This window comes from Schistocerca piceifrons, chromosome 1, assembly GCF_021461385.2.
Source record: "Schistocerca piceifrons isolate TAMUIC-IGC-003096 chromosome 1, iqSchPice1.1, whole genome shotgun sequence".
Taxonomy (NCBI): Eukaryota; Metazoa; Arthropoda; class Insecta; order Orthoptera; family Acrididae; genus Schistocerca; species Schistocerca piceifrons.
In genome coordinates, this window is record NC_060138.1 from 1,051,676,333 (window position 1) to 1,051,703,086 (window position 26,754).

At 40.9% G+C, this 26,754-nt stretch overlaps 1 protein-coding gene and 1 pseudogene across 1 annotated transcript in view; one reads left to right on the forward strand and one right to left on the reverse strand.

Annotated features, from left to right (window-relative positions):
- Nucleotides 1–26,754, forward strand: part of LOC124796481 (guanylate cyclase 32E) — an 823,982-nt gene that overhangs the window by 288,084 nt on the left and 509,144 nt on the right. Inside the window, exon 4 of the mRNA XM_047260702.1 lies at nt 17,641–17,763. Within this exon, the coding sequence (XP_047116658.1) occupies nt 17,641–17,763 (123 nt within the window). The remainder of the gene's footprint in view (nt 1–17,640; nt 17,764–26,754) is intronic.
- On the reverse strand, nt 301–418 carry LOC124722905 (annotated as a pseudogene).

Below are 26,754 nucleotides of genomic sequence, written 5' to 3' on the forward strand. Positions count from 1 at the left end.
TAGAGATAGTGTGGTGCGGGCCCCTTCAATCACGATCTCAGTCTGTGTGATTAATTCTAATGAGGTTATCTGCAATACTAAACCAAACTAAACTCCGTCCGAACAGGCCATGAAGGCCAAACGGTACAGACCGGCCGCCGAGTCATCCTCAGCCCACGGGCGTTACTGGATGCGGATATGGAGGGGCATGAGGTCAGCGCATTGCTCTCCAGGCCGTATGTCAGTTTACGAGACCGGAGTCGCTACTTCTCAATCAGGTAACTCCTCGGTTTGCCTCACAAGGGCTGAGTGCACCCCGCTTGCCAACAGCACTCGGCAGACCGGATGGTCACCCATTCAAGTGCTAGCCCAGCCCAACAGCGCTTAACTTCGGTGATCTGACGGGAACCGATGTTACCACTGCGGCAAGGCCGTTGGCATCTGAAATACCGAGTCTACAAAGATGCATCTGAAACAGTCCACGACGTTGTTACTGCAATTTACACTGAGATTTGTACAGTCTAAAATCATGTTATTCAGAAAATCATCACAGTCTTTAGTTCAAGGCTCTACACACACTATGGTGGAGAAACAAAGCACTTTGAAAACTTTCTGTGTTAAATTTCAAGTTTACCGGTGTAGCAGCAATATGGAAACAAAAATCTATTATGTCGTAACAGGTAAAAACTTTCTAACGTCTATTTTACGCCACCCGGTAATTGTTGATTAGAAACCTTACACTTAGATAGCTAAAGTCATGGGATGGCGATATATTCATATACAGATAGCGCTAGTTCCGCGTAAGCATGGTATAAAATGGCAGTGCATTGATGGAGCTGTTATTTATGCAGAGGTGATTCACGTCTGGCGGTTTCCGACGTGATACGATTGATCAGCGGAGATATACTTTAAACGCGGAATTGTAGCTGCAGCTAGACGCATATGGCATTCCATTTCGCAAATCGTTAGGGAATTCAGTTTTCCGAGGTCCACAGTGTCAAACGAATGCCGAGAATATCACATTTCAGGCGTTATGTCTCACCAAGGACAATACAGTCGCCATCGGCCTTCACGTAACGACCGAGAGCAGCGGCGTTTGTCTAGTGTTTCAGTGCTAACCGACGAGGAACACTGTACAGACATAAGTGGGGGACATACGACGAATGTAGCCATTAGGACAACGTGGCGAAGTTTGGCGTTAATAAGCTGTAGCAGCAAACGACCGAAGCGAGTACCTTTGCTAACAGCACATCACCTGCCACACCTTTCCTCGGCTCGTGACCATACCGGGTGGACCGTAGACGACTGTAAAACTGTAGTCTGCTCAAGTGAACCACGATTTCGGTTGGAAAGAACTGACGGTAGGTTTCGATTTTGGCGCAGACCCCACGAACCCATGTGCCGAAATTGACAAGGAACTGTGGAAACAGATGGTGGCTTCATGATGGTGTGGGCTGTGTCTACATAGAATCGCCTAAGTTCTCAGGTCCAATTGAACTGATCGTTGGCTAGAAATGGTTATGTTCGACAACTTGGAGATGATGCAATTTTTATGGACGGCAATGCGGCATGACACCGTGCCACAATTGTTCGCAGTTGGGAATCCCACGAACATTTATGGTACATAATCTAGAGGCCAGTTCTTGCAGAAAGTGGTGCACCAGCAACACTTTCGCAATAATGGACGGCTATAGAGGCAGCACGAGACTTAAAAAGACTTGTTGAGTCCATGTCACGACGAGTTTCTGCACTACTCCGGATGAATAGAGTTCGAGCACGATATTAAGAGATGACCCATGACTTTTGTCACCTCAATTAACATCACAATTTTGAAAAAACTACTGCACACGAAGACTCCACTCCCTCCGTTGTCCCCCCCCCCCCTCGTACCTCCCTCGGAACCACTAAACTTCCTCACATACACGGGCGAGCTAAAACGTTATGACGACAGCCCACCACGTCATTAATTGCTTCTTAGAAGTATTGCGGACGTATGAGGCGGTAAGGAAAGTATGTGGTAAGGAAATTATGTAAGTGGAGCAGAGATTCATGGGGCATCATTCTAGTGAAGATATGGGCCCCAAATGGGGAAATCCGCAGACGTAAGTGACTTTGACAAAGGGCTGATTGTTATGGCCGGCTGCGTGGGAGCAAACATCTCGGAAACGGCAAAGCTGGTCGGCTGTCTACTTGTTACTGCCCTGAGCTTCTATGAAACTTGGTTCATGGACAGTGAAACAACAAGTAGACAAGGTGTGTCTATAGGGGGGGGGGGGGGAGTATGCGGAGTACCCTTCTGGGGTGTTCGGCCCTCTGGTGTTTGACACCACTTCGGCGACTTAAACGTCGATGTCATGTTGGATAGACAGCGATCTGTGGCAGATCAGACGACAAAAGTGTTTCATAGCACCCCTTTCGTGCACTTTGTTGAACAAGGGGCTCCTCTCCAGACGACCTGTATGTGTTCCCATGTTGGTCAAATGATACCGTCAGTTGTAATTGCTACAGGATCAATGTAAGCTTGTCGCCTGGTCGAACTGAGTTTCTTCTTACACCAGATCAATGGTCTTGTCCAAACGACTGCTTGCAGCATCCACCGCATCATGAATGCAAAGCTGGTGTGTGTGCTGGGGGGGGGGGGGGGGGGCAGAGCAGTGTTATGTTACAGGAGCCTGTGGTGGTAATCAAAGCATTCATGACAGCTACAGACTGCAGGAACATTATTAGTACATAGTGTAGCTTCCACGGTCTGCAGGCAGGCTCTGACTCTGGCGTCCATTCGATCATAAAAGGGCGAATACCTTTCTAGTATACGTTGTTCCACGCCCATTCGAGCTGTTCTGTGAGATATGTTGGTTGACGAGTCGCATGAGTCACTTCTCATCCCATCATATCCCAAATGTGCTCGATTGGAGACAAGTCCAGAGATGGTGGTGGCCAACGAAGTTTCTGCACGTCTTGCAGAGCACGTTTAGTTTTATGGGCAGTGTGTCGGCGAGCATTATCCTGTTGGAACAAAACATCATCTTCCTGTGGCAAGAAATGAAAAAAACGGGTCTAACAACATTCTGCATATACCGAGAGCTGATTAGCGTCCATTCCAGGAATACTACTGATGAACGAGGGTCTTAGCTTATTTCACTCCAGACCATATGGCCCGGGGTGCGCCAGTGTGTCTTAGACAAATGCACTGTAAGAAACAGCAATCACCAGGTCGACATCGTACCCGCCGACGACCACCAGTTGCGTGCAGGTAGAACCTGCTTTAATTGCTGAAGACCACTGTGCGCCATTCCATCTTCAAGTAATCCTCTGACGCCACCAGTCGAGCCGTGCATACTGACGCTGTGGCTCGAGTGGAAGATGAGCCAGAGGTCAGTGTGCTCGTAGTCGCACTGTTGATAACCAGTTCCCAACAGTCCGTGTTGATACGTCGGAGCTCACAAGTCCTCTTACCTGTGCTGTGGTAGTTATACGATGTGCCACTGCTACCCTTACAATGCGATGGTTCTGGCGGGCGTGTGTGCTGTATGGATACATAGAATCTCGTCCACAGAAGTGAGAATATTCATGGGATCTCCATTATAATTATCCGGGCTGTTATGCCGTGGTCGGTTGACGAATTCTGTGTCGATTCCCAACGTTTCGTCTCCGACTGCGGGAGACATCTTCGAGGGGGTCTGTAGCTCAATGGAAGGTCCAACACACCCACCGGCTCGCTGCCGACAGTCAGCAGCGAGCCAGTGGGTGTGTTGGACCTTCCATTGAGCTACAGACCCCCTCGAAGATGTCTCCCGCAGTCGGAGACGAAACGTTGGGAATCGACACAGAATTCGTCAACCGACCACGGCATAACAGCCCGGATAATTATAATGGACATGATATTTCCGGCCGTGAAAGTATACATTTTAGTATTCATGGGATCACTAATGCAAACATCGTTGCACAGCTGACGCATCACGTTCAACTTGCGAGGAAATTCTCAGAAATGACCATGCCACCACCTCGCGAGGTCACAATTTGACCCCTTTGAAATCCTCGCAGTTGGCTGTAGGAAGCACGAGTGTGTCTCCGTGGCATGACTGCCTGCTTGCTTCATACGTCTGCACCACTGCACCACACTGAGCGTTGTGGCTATGGGCATTCCCTGTTGAACGGTAGGCAGAATTGGCGATGTGTTAGCTCTGCCACTACGCTATGACATCTTCGGCTTTCACTCTCGTCCATCTCACATTGCCACACTACACACACTACCATTACAGTCACTTAACGCTCACCAGGCACACTGAAGACATAACTCTCAAACATCGTGTGTTAAGGAGCATGAAAACCTTTTCTGGTTAGGTGGTTGAACAACAACTCATAATCTCCGACCATCAATGTTACAGGACTCTTTCTTTCATTATCTTCTGTTGCTCTGTCCGTAGAATAATGGCAAAAGTCACTTCTTTTAGTTATATCGGATTGCATTAGGTACGTGGAAATGTCCAAGTCAATGCATATCTTCATATTTAATTTCTTCCTATGACATTTTCGTGTAATGTTTTGACTGAGATAAAATCCCAGTGCCTTTTATTTATGTACTGAACAAGGCCTTTGAGTGTATTTGGAAGGAAATCGATAAAAAAGGTTTCTCTTATATTATTACTGTTAAGAATATTCACGAAGAACACCACATACTTAGAGAAAACGTATTCCTCATAATAACTGGTTCTTAATGCAGATTCCACATGCCTCCTACAAATAGTCTTTAAATGCTCTGTTAATAAAACGCAGTCTTTGGTTAGCGTTACCTACTACATTATCTGTGGGATGGTACCAGTTTCAGTAATTTATAACTGTAATCCACAGGTAATTAGTTGAGCCGACGACCTTTATATCTGAGTGAATTATCGTATAACTAGAATTGAAAGTACTATTATTAGTACTCATGTGGAAGGCCTCACACGTTTTATTGTTTATGTCAACAGCCACTCTTCGCACTATTCAGATAGCTCATCTGAATAATTTTGTGAACGGTTCTGACCTCTCGATGACTTTACTAGATGCTAAACGACAGCATCATCTGAATACCATGGCACAGGTTAATTAAAGGAAGCTATAGATTGATAGGACGCATACTGAGGCATTAAGGAATAATCAGTTTGAGAAGGGATGGATGCGTGTGTGTGGGAGACAGGTGTGATTGTGTGGTGAAGCGAGGGGGGCGGCGAGGGGGGGGGGGGGGTTAGAGGGAGAATTTTAGAGCGGGAGGCCAAGACCTGATTACAGTAACCAGGTTCAAGTGGTTGTAGGTTGCAATAGCTGTATAGAGATGAAGATGATTGCACATGGTAGCGTTCAGACTGAAGACCACAACGGCAGTAGTTCAGTGATTTTACAAAGGAAGCCAACTGTGCTCTCAGATGCTCTCTGGCAATGCTGTTGGCCACGGAACTATCGGTGGTAGACGATTTTTAAGAAATAAGAGATTCTGCATTTCTTTTTGGTGAACTATGTAGTAGATCTCTTTATTATTATTACCATTATTATTATTCACGTATGGGCCCAATACGACCACGCGAGGTACAGTCCATCAATGTCACTTCTGATGGTTGGTCTTCCTTTGTGTCAAAATTTGTTTCATCCTTTCAGAACGAAGTGTCTTTCTTTCATCAGGCCATGGTGTTACAGTCCGTTTTCTAATTTCCCTCTGACCAACTTTTCAAGAAAATATCTTTTGCCTGTATGTTTTTCTATATGTAACGTCTGTCTGAGTTATACCAGTTACCTTAAGATCCTCCTTAATCGCAGTGATCCATTTAATTGGCTCAGTTTTGGCTTTACTTCTGTTTTAGTAGAATTCTACTATTTGTTTTGTCAACCTAGTGGGTGCCGTTCTTTCAATGTGTCCATAAAATTTACGTCTTTCTTTTCTCATGTCACCATGTATGTCTGTGTACTTTTCCATACCCTAACTACTTCTCAAGCCATAAGTTTATCCATCAGTAATTTTGGGGCCTAATATTTCCGTAATAATCTTTCTTTCTTTTTAATTTCTTCAATATCCTTCCTGCTATTTAAAATTAAAGTTTCAGCCTCAAAAAGACATTCAGGTTTGATTACAGTGCTGTAACACCTTAGGTTACTAAATTCAGAAAGTGATCTTTTATTATAAATATTTTATGTTAATCTGAATGCAGTTGCCATTTTTTGACAACGATCTTCGTTTGCAGATTTTTCCAGACTGTTTTCTTGTATGATTTCCCCAAATATTTAATCTAAGAAACTCTTTTTATTTTCCCATATTTTGTGTTCAAAACATTGGTGCCTATTTCTTGTATGTCATATATTCTGTTTTTCCGAATGATATTTGTAGTCCTATTTTTCCCTCAACTTCTGTAAGAATTCGAATTTGTTTTTGAGCTGTGGTACTACCCCTAGTTAAAACTGCCAGATCATCTCCAAAGGCGAGACAATTTACTGTAATATTACATGTGTAACTTGAATGACTAATCTATACTAGGACGCGACTTTTGCTCTCCCCATTCTGTAATCACCTTTTCCAAAATACAGTTAAACAGTAATGGGGAGAGTCCATCACCCTGTCTAACGCCAGTCTTCATATCAAATGTTGCAGAAATTTCTCCCATTAATTTAACTTTAGAACTAGTGTCAGTTAACGTTTCCTCAAGCAGTGTAGGAGTTTTTTTATCTAGCCCTTGCTCCTATAAAGCTTGGAAAAGAGATTCACGGTCAGCCCACAAATGTAGAATCGTGCTCGAAAGTATCCGAACAACCTGAACTGCATTTCGACTGATTCGCATGCAACCCTCATAACGCAGCTGTCTAGCAGGTCCTCTAATCGCTCCTCAGTACAGTCGTTTGACTGTTGAAAATGGTTCGAACAAATCACCACTAGAAAACATTGCTCAGTATCGCAATAACTCAAGATGTAAATTAATACCACGATACTACAAATATCAGGGAACACCTTATCATGGGTAAGACTATCCTTAAGGCTTGTAAGCTCACATTTATTACAATAAATGACATACCCAAATGTTGCCTCTCTCATTATTACGTCAGACAGGTAACGCATATAGTAAGTTCGTCGTATTCATGATTTCTTCTTCAAAGTAACATACCGTACTTATTATTTAACACAAAATGACATTAAAAATTTAGGTTATTCACGAGCAGCTAGTTGAGAATATGTATGAATTTCAAATGACACGACGAACCGTCTCGTTCTGCATATGGATTCAAACCCAGGTCATTCAGACTAAGCAAAGATTTCGTGACTGACGGAAACTAACAATCCTTCCTGAATAGGCGTACAGAAAGTGATATACCTCGATTTTAGACAGTATCAGTTAGCAAATATCAACTTTAAATTACATAACGTAAACATTTTTAACAGATGGGAATTCCTACCCAGCATCTGTTGTCCCTGTTAACGAACTACGAGAGATGTTAAATATTGCTTCTTCACAAGTAACTTACTTGGAATGCCGTGAGGTAAATCTCTGTGGTAGACAGGGATTCGAACCCAGAACCTAATCGGATTGATGTCGAAGCACAATCAGCTGTGACATATCGAATTTTCTCGGCAAAATTATTATCCACCAGCAGATAGGTGTTCTCATGCCAGAGCTTGATAATACATAATGAAAATTTTAGTGCCGGGCCAGTATTCGGACCCATTCATGCGCAATATGTGGAGATGTTGAGGAATCTGCAGTTTTGAACGAACAAGAAATTGTAGTCGTGCTGTATTCTCATGAAGGGATCAATTCCCGCCTTAAGGGCGATGTGAGTTGCATTCCCAGTTCAATACCAATTTTATCGACATACAGAAGCTCAAATAAAAGATGGAATAAGTGTCCTGTGATCCTACATAGCGTTTGTTTCGTCACTAGAAATAAATAATTAGTATTCGAAAGGTTACTGGTGATAGACTTTCTACATGCCGCCATTCCTGACTTTATTGTGGTTCACTCTAACGCTTACTTGGTACAGAAGGAATATCATGTTTAATGTGAATTTCAGACCACAATGCCATTATACCTTCTACACTTGGCATAACCAGAAAAGAACAGAATCTGTTTCCTCCTATCAAAAATTGAAGCGTGCGCACGAATAACGCTGTATGGCACACTTCGACATTTCGTAGAATCGCGTGGAATAATGCTGTATACGGCAGTCTGCATCGCCTGCTGTTATAATTGACATGTTCGCCGTCCGAGGGCAACACTAAACAGCGACGAGACGCGCAAAGTTTTCGCGCCTCTGCGCGAATAATGCTGTACGTTACAAGAATGGCGGAGTGCAGCAAGGTGACGCTCACCGCAAGTGGTTTGAAACGTGCAAATAATGCACGGAAAAGGAAAATTAACATTGATAGTTGGCAGGATGTTAAGAGAAAAAGGCTTCGTGATGCTGGACTGGAACATAAATCACGAAAAGGAAAGGTAGTTCCTGCGAAACAGCCTCCAACACAGGTGAGTGGAATGATGCTGTATGGGTTTTGTAAAAAGGTGTATGTGTTTAGAGAAGCATATGTGTCCTGTAAAGCGGCGACGTGCCCTGTAGAGTACATGGCTCTAATGACATGTTATGTGTACTTCTGAAAACGTTCCAGTAAAAGTATGTAACGTGAATGAAATTAACTACAGTTCAGTAGTTATCATTGGCGAAAAAATAGAATACTCAGTCTGAGTAATGCTATATTATTAAAAGAGAATGTGAAATTTGATAATCTAGTTGAATATTAGGTAGTAATAGTGATTGTTTTCGTGATTCAGGATCGTATATGCAGTGCAGAAATGTGCTCAAAAGAAGGATGCAAGGACATAAACCTGGAAATGAAGTTAAAGCTATACGAAGAATATCATGCCTTAACATACGATGAGCAGTCCATATACTTAATAAAATCCATGGCACTAGAGAGGTAAGACAGACGATACTTCACGGAAACAAGCTACTTTCAATTACAAAGTTTACACAAAAGAAGTGTGTCAAAAAACATTGCTTGACATATTCTCCATCACCCAGCGACGAATGCACACTCGGCAACGTAAAGTAAATGGTGGAATAACCACTCCTAAAAACGGCAGAGGAAAACATTGCAATAGGCCACATGTCATATCAAATGACGACAGGGCTCTTATTCGTCAACACATATCGAGTTTACCAAAGCAGATGAGCCATTACAGCAGGAATAAATCCTCAAAAGAATGTCTGCACCCCGATCTCAACCTCGGTAGAATGTATCGGTTGTTTACCGAAAAGTTTCGTGGTAAGTCAATAAGCAGATCATACTATCAACACCTAGATCAGATACTTGTAGACTGTGCGATTTTTTGTTTAGCAAAATGATTGCAGCTTCAGATGAAATAGAACTGCACAAGATCGAAATAGAGAGTCAGTTGCATCATTCAAGGGCAGACTAAGCATTCAAAGCCCTAAAAACGATACGGTAATGGCTAAGAGGAATAATAATAATCATGTTATATGTGTTGACCTACAACAGGTTTTGCTTTGTCCTACATTGACTCATTCCACGGTATTCTACCAGAGATAGCTGTTGTCGTATAATTTCACTATTCATGACGTTGGTACTGGAAACATCACCGTAAATTTGTGGGATGAATCCACCGCAAGGAGAGGTTCAGCCGAAATAGTTTCCTGTCTGCTTAAATTTGTGATGCACAATTATGATACGCTTGAAGAAGGTATGGAACGAAAACTGATTGTTTGGTCTGACCGCTGTGTCGGGCAGAACAACAACTGGAGAGTTTTAGCGCTTTATTTCTGATCAGTTGCAAGTACTTTACAGAAATACACCAGAAGTTTTTATGTTCGGGACACAGTTTCCTACCTTGTGACAGGGATTTTGCAGTCACCGAGATACGAAAGAAAGTGTCAAAAGTTATGGTTCCTTCAGAATGGAAGCACGTCATTGCTGAGGTCTTTGTCGATCCTTCAAAACTGATCATTGGCGAGATGATGAGGGAAGACTTCAAGGACATAGGATTCATCGAGTTGCTTTTGAAGAAGCCGCCTGCTTTGAAAGTTACCTATGTACTTTGGATGAAGCTGTGTAGTGACGATCCTAGAGGTTTAAGAGTGCGCCGTACCCACAATGTGCTTCGCCCATGGGAAAGACACTGTATTGTAAAGCGTGGTTGTGAACATCAAGTAAAAAATTGTCCATTGCCTTCTGAATTCCGGTTGCTCTATAACGGGACACTGAAAGTTCATAAGAAGAAGAAAAGGGATCTATTGGACATGACGAAATATACGGAACCAAAATACAGGCAGTTTTATGAAAACCTGCAGTGTGACAACTGACTATAATGTACTAGATTTGAGCCTAAACTTAATGAACTAAAGTTGTATTATTTTTTTAAGATCAAGCAATTCAGTTTACAATAAATATTATTTAGTATCTTGTTTTAAATCTCTTACTTACTATTTTTGGATTCTAGACCCCTTATAATTACAGCAGAGCACTGGCTGATCCGGAATAACGCTGCATATCCATTGCCATACAGCGTTTCTCCATTTTAAAACTTACTTATTTTCCAAAAATATGTGCTTAGCGCAATTTTAAAAACCAGAAATTAGTAGTTTCCACAGTCTGTATGCACAAACAATACATATCTGCTATTACATTATAATATCGTATTAATTCTGTGGAACTAACAGTTTTTGTCAATTTCCCAACAACTACAAAATGTGCCATAGAGCATTATCCGTGCACATGCTTCAATTGTCGAGAGAAGCTAGAATCGAACCCAGACCATTATTATATAAACCTATCATCGATGCAACAGACTACCTAATCCTCTTCTCTGTGTCTCATTTTTCTATTGTTATGACGTTGCGCCACACCAGAAGAGAATTCTAACACACAGGCTCCCTGCAGTGGTTTGGGGCATGTTCAGTACATTCATTTACTTGGTTGACCGAATCGCCATGAACTAGCTGCCTCGGCTACCCAGTGCATACATTGGACTCTATTTTGTAATCACCGAAATAAAATCACGTAACTGTCACCTACACAGAACTGCTAACAGTGCAGGATGCAGAAATTTAGATAGGAAGTATTCCTTTCCACTTGAGCTACTCTATTGCGCTATCTGTTTCTTGAAATCGTCGTGCAGTGCAAAAGAAAAGCTGTAACTGTCTGTCTCTCAGCAGTCTAGATCCGGCCATATGCATTATCTCACAGCAGTGTGGAGTACGGAAGTTCTGGAGGGGTTGTTGTTGATTTCTGGAGCTGCTGTAGCTACATGTCAGCTAGTCGCGTAACGGTAAGCATCGTGCGCTGTAGATAAGATGTCGCGAATTTGAGTACATTCACTGCTACCTTTTTTAAAAACGCGATTCTGCTGTGTGCTGAAGTTATCAATCTAATGGAACTTTGAACATAATTCCCTTCACTTCTCAACCCAAAATAGTCGCATGTGGAAAAAGGGCTAACTTCTGTGACATTTTGTTCTTTTCAATTTTAATAGGCGGCCAGGCAGCAGATTCATCTCGAAACTTTTGTATTATGTATAGGGAGAGCGCATCTGGAGAGAGCGCATCATGCCAAAATATTTTAACGACACTAAAAGAAACCTTACGAAAATTGTGCACTGTAATATAAGAAATGAAATAAAACTCCCCAAGATATCCTTATGATGAAAGTCTGTTTTAATAAAACTGAGTATCTCTACACAAGCATGCCTCTGTCAACATAAATTAGTAAAATACTACTCACTTGGATTTCTATTGGGTCTGTGTTTAATTGGTAGGCTGCGCCATACTCAGGAGGTATGGAAATGTGGCGTTTCATAAATAAAGTTATGTATTCCTAGAAACCCAAAGTTTGCTTGTCAGCAGCAGAAAGAGGCGTTACCTTTTGTACACCTTTTTTCACCATTGCACTATGAGCCGAAAGTATTTTCTTGCGATATCCTTATCGATGTTTGATCTGACTGCTTGTAGCACTTTCACAGAAGGGATAAAAACGTTACAGTCAGCGAGACTGGAACCATGAACCACAGCGGACGGCTTTGCAGAAGTCAGCACGTTAGCACACAGCTAGCGATGACGTATGTGCCCTAGCTTCGTCTTACGAGACCAGTGGTGGCTGGAACTCGTAAAGCGCTATTTGAAGGACGAGATTAGTTGCGATTTCCATGCGCAACGGATTTCCTGGGCTGAAAACTGTAAATTTACAATCGTTTGTTACACCTCAAGCGATAACAACTCAGATTATTCAATGGAAATGAGAGGATAAATCAAGTGAGCTTTGAGACTTAATTTCGTGAACACCAGGACGTAACTCGTCGATCACAGAGTTGCAAACATACCGTGCCTTGTTTCCAAGTCTCAGTACCAGCAGGAAGAAGATGAACCGATGTGATCCTACAGCGGGCTGTGAAGTGACCATAGCTGGCATCGCAAAGACGCGGCTGCTACAACCTGGAATACGTAATGCGTCTGCTTCGCATTTCTGTAACTAGGTTTAGGGACTGGATCGTAGTTACTAATAATACTCAGAAGTGACTGCTAACTAAGCTTCATAAGTCAGTAACTCTCATAGTTGTTTTTATATTTCTTTCGTAGGTCTACACTTCTGGGGCTGGGAAATGTGGCCACAATGATATGGTGGAACGAACTGTCACAGGTGAATGCGTGGGTTCAGGCATTTTCTTTTAAGAGACACAAACAGATTTACTTTACTTCTGGTAACCTCAATGACTAAGTTCAAGGATGTTATTCCTAGCTGCTGGTGGAGAAAAATTCCGTAACTGACGTCTCTTTGTGTGCAGTCAACAACGATATGTGTGGGGTTCGATTCCCAGTGAGCACTGAACTCTTCGTCATATTATTTCTAGTTCAAACATACTCGTATGTCGCTACTGGTGTAACAAACCCATATTTAACGTTCGTTATCTCTAGAATATAACAGCGATAGGTGCCGGGTTGGAGTTCTGGAAAGGAAAAAAAAAATTAATGTTTCGTCTCGTCATTTCAGTTAAAACATCTAGCTACTGCCGAGAAAATCCGATATGTCACAGTTGATTGTGCTTCGGTAACAATCCGATTAGGTTCTGGGTTCGAATCCCTGTCCACCACAAAGCTTTACCTCACGGCATTAAGGAGCGATTAGAGGAGCTATTAGACAGCTGCGTTATGTGGGTTGCATGCGAATCAGGCGAAATGTAATTCAGGTCGATCGGATAGTTTTGAGCATGACTGTACATACAATGTAGTCACCAGTAATCCTTTGAGTCCTAAGGATTAGTTTTAAATTAAGAATTTGTACGAGACATGATCTGTTTGGTCTAAAGCCTGCTTCGTATTCACCAATTTTACGTTCTAACTGTTCTTGGTCTCAATGAAGTAAACTATGACGAGAATTTTGTGTGGCCGGGAGAAGAAAGATCCCTCGGTGATTATTAACATAGGTTCTATCCCCTTTTTTATGCAATGGATGAATTAGAGCAGTTTTCCAGTCCTCAGATATTTTCTCAGTTTGCCCGATACGTCCTATTAGTTGAGTGATCTATTTTATAGTGCTAGGGTCAGCTGATTTCAGTAGTTCTGCAATTGTACCGTCTTCTCCGGTTGCTTTATTGTTTCTAAATCTCTTAATTTGTTTAATTACTTCCATTTAGTCAAGTTATTTAGAGTTGGCGTTGGTGTTATTAGTTTGCTGTGGCTGGAATTTATTTGCTGGTTCGGGACAGTTTAATGATTTTTCAAAATAATTAGGATGTACCATACAATTTTCCTGGTTGTTAAGAGCCAAACAGCTATTTTCATTTTTGAGGCAATTTATGCACAGGAAATTCAACCACCGTTTCCTTATATTTCTTCTCTTTACCTAATTGAGCATTAAAATCTCCCATTAAAATTTTAACAGCTTTTGAGGGAATTTTCGTGGTGATGCTTTCTAAAGATTCCCAAGCTTCATTAACTTCTTCAGACTTTGTTACGGCTATGCTCATTAACTGGCATATGGGCATTAATTAAAGTGTAGGCGTTATTTGCGCATTTCAGAGAAGTTGTCATTAGTCTATTATTAATGGGCTTTACCTCTGCTGTCGAATTTAAAATATTTTTGGAGACTGCAAAGGCATCTCTCAGATGAGATGTATTATTAAGTATTCTTCTATCACTTTTACTTTTAAAAAGACGGTAATTACCTAAATCCATGGTGTTATTGTCCGTCATTCGTGGTTCTTCAAGTGCCAACATTTGAATCTTCTGTTCTTTTAATGTATCTCCCAGTTATGAAGTTTACCTGCTTGCAAAAGTGTTTGTATGTTAAGTGTTGCAAAAAATTGATTTGTTTTGGTTTTAAGTTGGCCAGAAGACTCTGATTTTCTCTGTTTAATCACACTGCATTTTAACCTGGCAGCCCCAGAATCCGAAAGAGTAGTTGTGCCAGTAATACTGCTAGTGGATTGACCACCTGGGGTAATATTGTGATTATGAAAACGCGCCATGATGATTGTACCTGAAATCAGGTGGGGTTGGATAGACTCACTGAGTGAATTGAGAGTATTGAGACTGGAACTATTAGTTCCAGAATATGTTTCAGCCCCACCACTAGTGAACACTGACCACCTTGCCGCTTGCTACAAGACAGACGCAAAGTGGATTTCGTTTTATTTTGCCTTGGTCCGGGAATGCTTGTTCTGTATTCGCAGCTGTCCATCATATCTGGTGGAACGTTCATTATCCGCCACCTGCGACCCATACAATACACTAGCCAAGGTCGGCTTCTTAGACTTCTAGTTACAAAGTCTTGAAGCCTGGAGTAGATCTCTTTAAAAGTAGATAAATTTCGGAATAACCCCGGTAAAGAGGAAAATAAATCCGATTCCAACATTATTATGAATCGTAGGAGCCTGCACATGTACTATGGACATACCATAAAAGGAGATGATGAGAAGTATTCTAGAACACTGATCTGATATTTTTGGTGCTACATTAGTGCGCCGGACACAATAAGAAATTTAGAGATTGCACTGTTGCAAACGAACAGTTAGGTATACGAATGAGTGTCACAGCTGTTCAGTGAACTAAAATGGAAACACTTGGTGTCACGTCATTCTCGCGAAACCATGTCGGATAAGTTAAAGAGGACAAGTATTCGAAGTATGTTTTGCTAAAAACTGGTGGCCTACGTCATATCTCTCTCGACATGGTCATGAAATTAAGGTGAAAGAATCTACGGGGCGAAAGGAGCAAACAACACGTTTAACTAATATAACTCCCGAATCCTCAGTGCAGACGTACATCCACAGTGAAGCAAATTCTAGCTAAAATGGGTCACAGTGCACATATGCTCTCAATGACGACTTTATCTGCGTAGTTACATTTTAATCGACCATTTATGAATTGTAGTAATGGAGAGAAAACACGCGATAGTTTTACTTAAACAATCTCAAAAATTACGAGTCGTACTGCTAAATAAAGTGGGAGAAGATAAGTTCATACTTGTCAGAACTTCAACGCCTACGGACGTCGGTCAAAAAAGCGCCAAGTTCCAACGACACGAAATGGTGTTACGAATAAACGATATAGCATTTCAACACATGAAAGTCAGCCGACTCACTTCACATAATGATATTTCATGGCCTTCCAAGTTTTGGTCTAAAATAGTAGTTTCTATCACTGTTACTCCAGTGAACCCAAATTTCTGCGTTTTTTGTTGTGATTTCTATCAAGTAGTTGATTTCGTAGATTTAGCGTACTCTGCTGCGTTTATACCGCCTTCTGTACTTTTTGCTTCCTGAAGTCATGGACGCATGGACGCACCCAGGCGCTAAGAATTTACATATGTCGTTATTCTTCCTTCTGCTTTTTGAGTCTACACATAACATTGCTTTAGTTGTGCTCAGAGACTTCAAGTAATAATGTCAATCACTAGTGAACGACTTCTGCGATTCCACCGAGTCTTCTGTCGATTTCATCATTAGAAATCTCCTCTCAGTGCAACGTCAAGGATTTGGAAAACCTGATGACTAACTTCTTAATAAATAAACTGTCAAAGCAGATATAATCTTTGGCCAAAGCTATTAGTGGAAGAAAATTTTTCACACCTAACGCAATCATTTGAAAAGTGATGTTGCAGAAATAATTACAGCATCAACAGCTTATTTAGCATTAGTAAAATTATCTCTTTAATCAGCGTTGTGGGTAAAATCTTCTCAGGCATTGTTGAAAGGAAAGTGCGAGTATTAGTTGAGGACCAATTGGATGAAAATCAGTGTGGGTTTAGGCCTCTTAGGTTGTCAGGACCAGATCTTTAGCTTACGGCAAATAATGGAGAAGTGTTATGAGTGGAACAGGGAATTGTAGCTATGCTTTATAGATCTAGAAAAGGCATATGACCGGGTTCCTAGGAGGAAGTTATTGTCTGTTCTACGAGATTATGGAATAGGAGGCAAACTTTTGCAATTAAAGGTCTTTACATGGATAGTCAGGCAGCAGTTAGAGTTGACGGTAAATTGAGTTCATGGTTCAGAGTAGTTTCAGGGGAAGACAAGGTTGCAACCTGTCTCCACTGTCGTTCATATTATTTATGGATCATATGTTGAAAACAATAGACTGGCTGGGTGAGATTAAGATATGTGAACACAAGATAAGCAATCTTGCATATGCGAATGACTTAGTTGTAATGGCAGATTCGATTGAAAGTTTGCGAAGTAGTATTTCAGAGCTAGATCAGAAATGTAAGGACTATGGTATGAAGATTAGCATCTCCAAAACGAAAGTAATGTCAGTGGGAAAGAAATATAAACGGATTGAGTGCCAAATAGGAGGAACAAAGTTAGAATAGGTGGACGGTTTCAAGTACTTAGGATGCATATTCTCACAGGATGGCAACATAGTGAAAGAACTGGAAGCGAGGTGTAGCAAAGCTAATGCAGTGAGCCCTCAGCTACGATCTACTCTCTTCTGCAAGAAGGAAGTCAGTACCAAGACTAAGTTATCTGTGCACCGTTAAATCTTTCGACCAACTTTTTTTGTATGGGAGCGAAAGCTGGGTGGATTCAGGTTACCTTATCAACAAGGTTGAGGTTACGGATATGAAAGTAGCTAGGATGATTGCATGTACTAGTAGATGGGAACAATGGCAGGAGGGTGTCCACAATGAGGAAATCAAAGAAAAACTGGGAATGAACTCTATAGATGTAGCAGTCAGGGCGAACAGGCTTAGATGGTGGGGTCATGTTACACGCATGGGAGAAACAAGGTTACCCAAGAGACTCATGGGTTCAGCAGTAGAGGGTAGGAGGAGTCGGGGCAGACCAAGGAGAAGGTACCTGGATTTGATTAAGAATGATTTTGAAGTAATAGGTTTAACATCAGAAGAGGCACCAATGTTAGCACCGAATAGGGGATCGTGGAGGAAATTTATAAGGGGGCTATGCTCCAGAATGAACGCTGAAAGGCATAATCAGTCTTAAATGATGATGATGATGATGATGATGATGATGAGTAAAACTACTTTCATTTTATTGGAAATTTCTAGAGAAATCTTAGAGAACGTATATGAGTCCAAAAATGCTCTGCTTGTGTCTCAGTAACGAATGTAAAGTTAGCTAAGAAACCTATAACGCATGAGAATCTTTCTCACCGATGCCTTTCTGTTGCGTGTTACAGTTCTGCACGCACCAAGAGACGTCGGATAAGGTCGTGTTCCCGACGTTCGCCCGCACGCGCCCACCGGATACACAGATCTCAAAGTCGGTGGCTTCCGTGCTACTGGCGTTCAACTGGACACAGGTAAGAGCATTCAGCTCGATGACAAACCATCAACTCCTTCTGTTATACATTCTGGTATTATTCTGACAATGTATAGTTGTGCAATATAGCCATTTACACACCTACATATCGTAAAACAAATGATACAACAATATGGGAAGTCCTTGCAGACTAATTACGAGTCAGGGAATGTAGTTAAAGTGAAGCCACTACGTACCTGCGTTGTCCAGTGACGTAACGGAAATGGGATCTGTGCGTAAGCAACACGACTACATCGTTATTTCGTTAACCACATTTTCTACCGCAAATGAAGCAGATAGTTTTGATTGCGATAATTTTTTACATCAGGAAAAAGTAGCTCGAGTTACAACTACTATGCTCAGTCGCAGATTAATAACAGAAACGTTTACCAAAACAAAAGAGAATCGGTTTTCTACTTCGTTGGATCTCTTATCGGTAATAATATCCCCCCCCCCCCCCCCCCAATAGCACCATGCCTTCGACTCTATAACTGACAGTCCCTCAATATCAGCGCCCCTCCGTAGTCTTCTCACAAAATTGAGATTAATCAACTCTAATAACCCCTACTTTCCCTCCACTCCACACCCCCCCAAACCGTCAAAACTCGAACCACTGTAGTATCCAATTTTCGCAACACATAAAACATTGTGGAAACTGAAAAATTTTGTTTCTCACACACAGCAGAGATATACAAAGTGAGTCACTAACTGTTGCCACCAAGAATATCTCCGAAAGTATGATAGGGGCTGCAAAGCTTGTGAGACAAGAGGTGCATGGGACAACGGGGCCCATAATATTATGACGCTGGTTTTTTGTTGCTAGGTGGAGTCGCTTCAGAGATATGAAGGTCAACTTATTTTTTATTAAGGTGCTGTAGTTTGGTACTTATTTTCTGATAGCGGCTAACGAGACGAATCCAATGATGTGTAACAGTAACGTATTTGAAGGTCATCGAAGGCCACAAATGTGGAATGAACGTCCATTTACAGAAGGTGTTCGAAGTGATGACCACTGGTATCAGTGCAGTGCTGCAATTTTCTTATCATGGACTGAGTGGCATTCCGTATCACATCGGCACTTATCGAAACACATGCTCTGAGAATTCTCTCTCGTATATCTTCAGGTGTACTTGGAATGTCTTTATAAACAATGTCTTTTACGCAGCCTCACAAGAAAAAATCCAAAGGCGTCAGGTCTGGTGTACGATACGGCCACGACACATCTCCTCTGGGTCCAATCCAATGATCTGGGAATTGTCTCCGCAACTCATTTCTAGCCATCAGCGAAAAATGTGCCGGACCCCAATCGTGTTGATACCACATTCTGTTCCTTCTTCCTAAAGGTATTTCTTTCAATAACAGACTTAATGATTCTTGCAGGAATCTGGTGTACTTCCTACCATTAAGATTTCCTTCGATGATTCAGGGACCTATACTTCTGTCTTCCAGAATTGAACACCGTTCACCGACCACGGTTTTTGGTGTGCAACTTGCCGCAGCCAACATGGATTTTCAGTTGCTCAATAACGCACGTTATGCAAATTAATATTTCCGTGGTTAGTGAATGTAACCTCGTCGGTAAATAAAATCAAATCAATAAATGTGTCATCCCTCTGAATCTGAAGCTGAGTCCATCGGCAGAATTCAATGCAACGCATACAGTCCGTACCAATTAATTCTTGATGGAGACTGATATAGTAAGGGTGATATTTATGACGATGCAGAACACGAACAACACTGCTCTGGCTCATCCCAGATTCCCTTGTGATTTGACACGAACTAAATCTCGAACCACAATTGCAAGAGTACCAATTTCCGTTTCCTCGTTAGTAACATTCCTTTGCTGGATATGTTTTCGATGCATTAAAGATCCAGTTGTTCTGAATTTATAATACATATATATAAATGACGTATAGGGTGAGTACTTTGAGGATATCTTTCAGTGTATAAGTCTCTAGCTCTTACTGAATTTCGATGGCATTCTCCGTATATGAGAAGCATATCGACTCGTTTTTGGAAGGAATACATCATTCACATTCATTTGATTCGACGATACTAGCCTTATCGTTCCTATTAGGGTTGTATTGCGAAACCGTCGAATGGTGTTTACATGCCAATGCCACGTTAGATGGATACGCCGTATTCGGTGAATATTTACCATTTGCACGATATACGAACGAGAATTATCAGAGCGTGTACTTCGATAAGTGTCAAAATGATAAGGAATACCATTAAGTCCATGATAAGAAGATTGCAGCTCTGCATTAATACCAATGGTCATCACTTCGAACACCTTCCGTAAATGGGTGTTAATGCCAACGTTTTGACCTCTACTGCCCTCCAAAAACCTTACTGCTACTCATTATTGGATTGGTCTCGACAGCCGCTATGAGAAAATAAGAACCAAACTATAGCACTCCATTTGAAAAAAAAAAGAAAAAAGTTGGCCTTCATATCTCTGAAGCAATAAAAAACCAACGTCATATTATGGATCCCGTTGTCCCATGCAACATTTGTCCCACAGACGTTTCAGCTCCTATCATACTTTCGGAGTTATTCTAGGTGGCTACAGTTAGTGACTGTCCCTTTACATCTCGAAATCAGTGAGGCTGTAACGAAGAACGTTTCTCTGCAAATGTAGCTTTAAAAAAATGAAGAAGTGACGATACACAGCCATTATCATTACGCCACTGGTCAAAGTCGTTGATTAACAGTACAAATTCTTCACGACCTGGATAATTTGAAGCTGTATTTTCAAGCACCGAAAGCCATATCTCGGATACAATGAGTCACAAACAACCACACTCACGTGAGATGTTACACAAGAGCTAAAATAACTTTAAAAATAGTATCAATAAATGTACCAGTCATCTAATCGCTTAGGTGTCTATACTTACCTGCAAGACGAACCTGCGAATTCAGTATGGTGTAGCATCAAGAGCTCTACTAAATATTTCCGTTCCAATCTTTTATGACGTTCTAATGACAATATGACAATAACAGTAGAAATCCATGGAAACGACTGGACAGCAACGACCTGTTTGTTCATCAGTAGGTAATTTGCATCCAGATCTTGTCTTGGGCAGGGCATCTACAGTCAAGACAGTCCTGTTGCTGGAGGTGAAGAGATCTTCACTTCGTATGTGAAGGATCTCAAGGACAACGAAGTGCTTTCCGTGCAAAAAATAACCAATTTTTAGTAGTAAATTGGACGCTTATGACTTTACTGTTTGGTGCTCTAAAGGTTCAACAAACAAAATACAGACGCTGAAAAAGACGAGTCATAAGAAGATGATAATATTTCCATGTGGCTCGCCGGCTGAGTGGAAATCTTTCAATCAGACGACTTGCGTATCCCTAATCTACCGTACCTATCCAACCGGAAAAAGGACACCAACAGTTTAAAACGGAATCCGAACCACCTGTCGATACTGGCAATTACTCACGTTGTAGAAAGGTGAAACCTACATTAAAAACAGTAGGAAAACATCCGCCTTAAAACTAAACCTTTCTTCTTTTGAGTGTATGTTATGACTGCTTTGCAATTTTTTTTATGACCAGTAGAGATTTTGCCGTCCATCGCTCAGACGTGGCATGAAGTGATATATAAAATAAGATACAAATTAAATAATCTTCCTGAATGTTATGGAGTTCTTTTCAAAGAAAATAATAAGATAAAATATTGTGATTTTCCGTCAGAGGTCTCTCCCAATATTCCACGCTTCCTGAATGTTATGGAGTTCTTTTCAAAGAAAATAATAAGATAAAATATTGTGATTTTCCGTCAGAGGTCTCTCCCAATATTCCACGAGAGAACAGGTTACTAAAGTAAAATGTCTGAATATGCTCTTAACATGTTTCTTCTAATCCAGGTTATGGTATCCGACTTACATTCTTATGCGAAAGTATAAATAACGAACTTTTGAAAACATTTTTTGTGGTTTTGGTATTTTTCTGATTTAAAGTGTTATGCTTCCTCATAAATCAATTATTCTAAGTTTGCAACTTCGTTTTTAATTATGTAGTTCACGATGGTTTCCAAGCAGCCAGGTACAACTATTGTGTAACTTGCTGGGGTATAAACTGCAGTCTGGATAGAGCACCTCCTTTATTGACACTGTGATCCGTTGATAACTGCAACGTTTTTCCTTGTCCAGATCTTAGAGCGGTCTCTCCAAAAAAGGTATGTACTAGCGTGTCTACCAATTGGCAGTAACGTCACATTTTAATCTTCTACAGTTTGTCTCCCGTCAGAACTTCCTCACTGATATTATCATACCACTCAGAGTTTACGTCTGACGTGAGGATATTGGTTTTTATGATCTTCAAGATATTTTTTGCAAATTTTTGGTTGGATATTTCAGCTCCGTAAGGATTCATAGTCGTTCAATACTTGTATATAACTTGGATGTGGCATACTGGTGAGGGGGTTCGGGCTTCTTGTTGATAACTCATTTCCATATAACACTCATGTGGTCGCTCAGCTACATTTTAGAAGTTCGTTTTATAAACGTTTCAGGACACTGTGAACAGGCACCCTTGACACAAAAAGTGCCACCAATGCAAGCTAAAATCATCGTATGAAGTGAGAATCTGAGAATGTTACCTCTCTGTACTTAACAGTATAGGGCAGTCAAAATTTTATGTAAAATGCCAGAAGGAATTGGTAGCACTACTACCATGTGATATGAGGTTATAAGAGTCGCAGGACAGTGTTGTCCCGTTTTCCATGGACTACAGAGTACAGTTTAGTACATCGCAGACAAAACGATAATTTCCATTTACTTGTAAACTTCATAAGATTTTTATACTTTCAAGAATAAGATTAAATGTTACGCCACGTTTTCCTGAGTTGCAACATTTTAAGTGCTCTCCGTATCGAATCTCCCCGTGCCTGGACTATTCTTACTGCGTGTTACGTCTGGTAAAAGGGGCACAGCGTCCGGTCCACATTTTCCTGTGAGAGTGCTTTCGCGAAGGGAGTACGCAATACCGAAATGAAAACATACTATGTTTCAACAACCGTACTCATGTTCTGTGGTTTACACTTCCGTGCACATAAGATGGCACTCTTGGAACTATTTTAGTAATTTAAAATCTTCTGTTGATGTAATATTTTACAGTTCTAGACTTCGCTAAATCATGTATATTATTTCTTAAGTCAGCATCCTTTTTTCTCACCGCATACTAATCGTTCAGTGATGAAATCAGATATCATTAAAAAGGTTTTCTAACAGGATTCTGAAACTGCATACCGATTTTGCACTTAATATTTGTGGAACGTTTTAGCACAAAGGCGACTTTTGACTGTCATAGGCAAAAGAGCATCATGGATGCCCAGCTTCATACCCATATTTTACGAAGCTAATTTATTAATCGAGAATAAGAGACTCCCTTTTCATATTATATTATTACAAATACCATTTTATTTATTTTAAAGTCATTATTATCCGGATAATTTGAATACACCCCATTGTCATTGATAGTAAACGTGACCACACTGACAGTCCTGTGTCCGTCGTACAAGTTGACTTTTCTAAACCAATATAGCTCCCGAAAGACAAACATTGTCGCCTTTAATTTTGATTTACCTGTTGCTCCTACAGCTTAAGGTGTTTACTGTGTTGAAAATGTTCGTCGAATTAAACTTATTGGTTGTGAGGCCTTACTGACAGTGGCTCATGTCTGCCCATCTTACAAGCCAGCACAAAACATTCCGAAAGCAAAAGACAATTTTGGATACTTTTTTGACACAAAAATATATTGGTAATTGCTGCTTCTATACTATACTTACGCGTTGCTACTGTATCATAAAATACAAAATGCATTTAAACTCCCAAAAGACAGTTGGAGGATACTGCGGCCTATGTGATGTACCAAATGAGATGAGAACACCACGTTCTAATCTTCAAATGTCGCAGGGACAAATGCTTCGAAGAGTGGGATTGTATTTACCAGATCGCGTCTTTACTCAAGGATAAAGGTAGTCTTTCCAAGGGTAACTAAATGAACTAACATATTTGTATTCCTTAAAGGAAACAAAAACAAAATGTACACGAAGATTACATTTTTACGTCAGATATAACCTCACCTAGGTACTGTAATGCTCTGTAAAAAACTTTGTTGAAAATTATGTGCATGGAAATGCATAGACAAGGAAGTAAGTACCATTAATTCATGATTATTATTTGACGCCATTCAGTTCACTTTTATAGATGTTTTATCTTCATTCCCATAACTACACTTATCCCGACGACTACAATTATTTCAGACACTGCCATTATTTAAATCTATCAAAGTGTGAAAGTTTGCACAGGTCCTGGCAAACAAATATTCAGAGATGAAAGTCCTTCCTTACGACAATTCACTTTCCATTTCAACAGATTCTGTAATGTTTTACAGATTTTCAATATGGGCTACTTCGAGCTGCAGTACGCAGCCATCGTGCGGGAGTCACAAGAATATGGGCTTTATCGCTCTTCTGTCTTTGGGCTCGGAATGAATTTTTGGAAGCAGCACTGAATATCGATTTACTTTCAGTGCCATGTCGCCGTAATACTGGAAATAAAACGCGGTATAAGTTGTGTACAAAACATTACGATCAAAATAATGCAGTCATAAAGACTGCATAAAGAGTCATAATCGGACTTCTTTGAGGTAAAGAACTAATGGTCGGAATGAATACTTAATCAATTTTAAAGTGTACGCTCATAGGCTTTTGAAACTACAAAAACATTAAGTTGACGCTCTTAGTGCTTTTTCATTGTGAAAGGTGACCACTCCTCCATTTTAACGATGACTGTGACAACCACGATCTTGTATCTATCACGGATAATATTAGACGAATACTTTATTCATTGCAGACATAAAAACCTTTCACTACATGGAAGCTACTTAAGACCATAGGAACTATTCAGAGTGACTACCCCCAGTCCCACTGCATGAACTAAAATGCTGCCGCTCTGAAATATCCATGTTGTACAACAAGACAGACAGATGTACAACTAGAAAGAACGCCAAGTAACCTGGACCAATCAGTGATCCAAGAAATGAGTTAGTAATAGTTGCTGTTGTTTAGTTCTAACTCTCAGTTTAATAGAGTACCGTTGAAGTTGACCTGAGATGACATTGGTGTATGAATAATCGCAAATCTCGGTATGTCAACTGCAGCAGTTCACAGCAGCATGGTGACTGATGATTTGTTTCGTCGAAATTTAGCACAACGGATGCACTTTGTAGAACCAAATTTCGTGTCACATGAGAATGGTACCGAGCTGTTGGTATTAAGAGCAAGAACTCGGGTTTCATCTCCGTCAGCATACATCAACATTCTTACGTCCAAGCCGTTCCTTATCAGCCGTTTCAATCCTCGCTGGTGATCACACTGCGTTACCTAAAGCTGTCACCGACGGTTAATTGATAATACCGTTTGGATTATACCGCCTCTGCCTTATCCTAAGCAGCACTCATGAGTGTAAGCCAATATAATCTCGGTGCTGTCCCAAAGAGAAACTGCATCTACCAGCAGAGAAAGACATGAGCTTCTGCTAAGCACAGAGAACTCTCAACTCAGGTCTGTAAAGCATACAACTGTTTCGGAATTACAGCTAGTGGTAGCGTTAATGCAAAATGGCAGGAAACGTGTAGGGCATGAAGAAGAAGCATGTGTATGTGTTCCCTTTCGCTATCCAATATTCAACAGAATCACCCACAGTCCATGAAAGAAGAATCTCAAGGTGGCAGAATTTTACAGTTTTGCTTATGAGCTTGTTACGAGTTGAGTACGCCATGTTATAACTATAGTTACTGTTTAGCGTTATGAGAATTCTTGGAGCATCAGTCACACAGAAAAAATTATTGTGAATTTAAAAGGCAATGTCTCGTCGAAGGGCAAAGTTTCTATACGTACACCTGCGTCTACTCTCTCCAAACTCCTGTCAAGTACATAGGGGAAGTAACTTTTAACTGAACCACATATACACTGAGGTGACAAAAATCGTGGGGTAGCGATATGCACATGTACAGATGGTAATATCGTTTTCTTTTTTTTATGACATCAGTCTTCTGACTGGTTTGATTAAGCCCACCACGAACTCATCTCCTGTACCAGCCTCTTCATCACAGAGTAACAGTTGTAACCAACGTCGTCAATTATTTGCTGGGTGTATTCAAATTTCTATCTTCCTCTACAGTTTTTGCCCTCTACAGCTCCCTCTAGTACCATGGAAGTCATTCCCTTATGTCCTAACAGATGCGCTACCACCCTGCCTTTCTCCTTGTCAGTGTTTTCCACATATTCCTTTCCTCTCCGATTCTGTGCTGAACCTCCTCATTCCATACCTTATCAGTGTACCTAATTTTCAACACTCGCATGTAGCACCACATCTCAAATGCTGCGATTCTCTTCTGTTCAAATTTTCCCACAGCCCATGTTTCATTACCATACAATGCTGTGCCCCAGACGTACATACTCAGAAATTTCTTTCTCAAATTATGATCTATGCTTGATACTAGTAGACTTCTCTTGGCCGGGAAATCCCTTTTTGCCAGGGCTAGTCTACTTTTGATGTCCTTCTTGCTCCATCCGTCATTGGTTACTTGACTGCCTACGTAGCAGAATTCCGTAACTTCATCTACTTCCTAACCATCAGTCTTGACGTTAAGTTTCTCGCTGTTCTCATTTCAGCTACTTCTCATTAATTTCGTCTTTCTTCGATTTACTCTCAATCCATGTTCTGTACACATTAGATTGTTCATTCCATTCATCAGATAATGTAATTCACTTTCACTCAGCATAGCAACGAAGTCAGTGAATCGCATCATTGATATCCTATCACCGTGAGTTTAGATTCCACTCCTGAATCTTTCTTTTATTTCCATCACTGCTTCTTCGATGTACCGATTGAACAGTTGGGGGAAAGACTACATCCCTGTCTTACAATCTTTTTAATCCTAGCACTTCGTTCTTGGTAGTCCATTCGTATTATTCCCT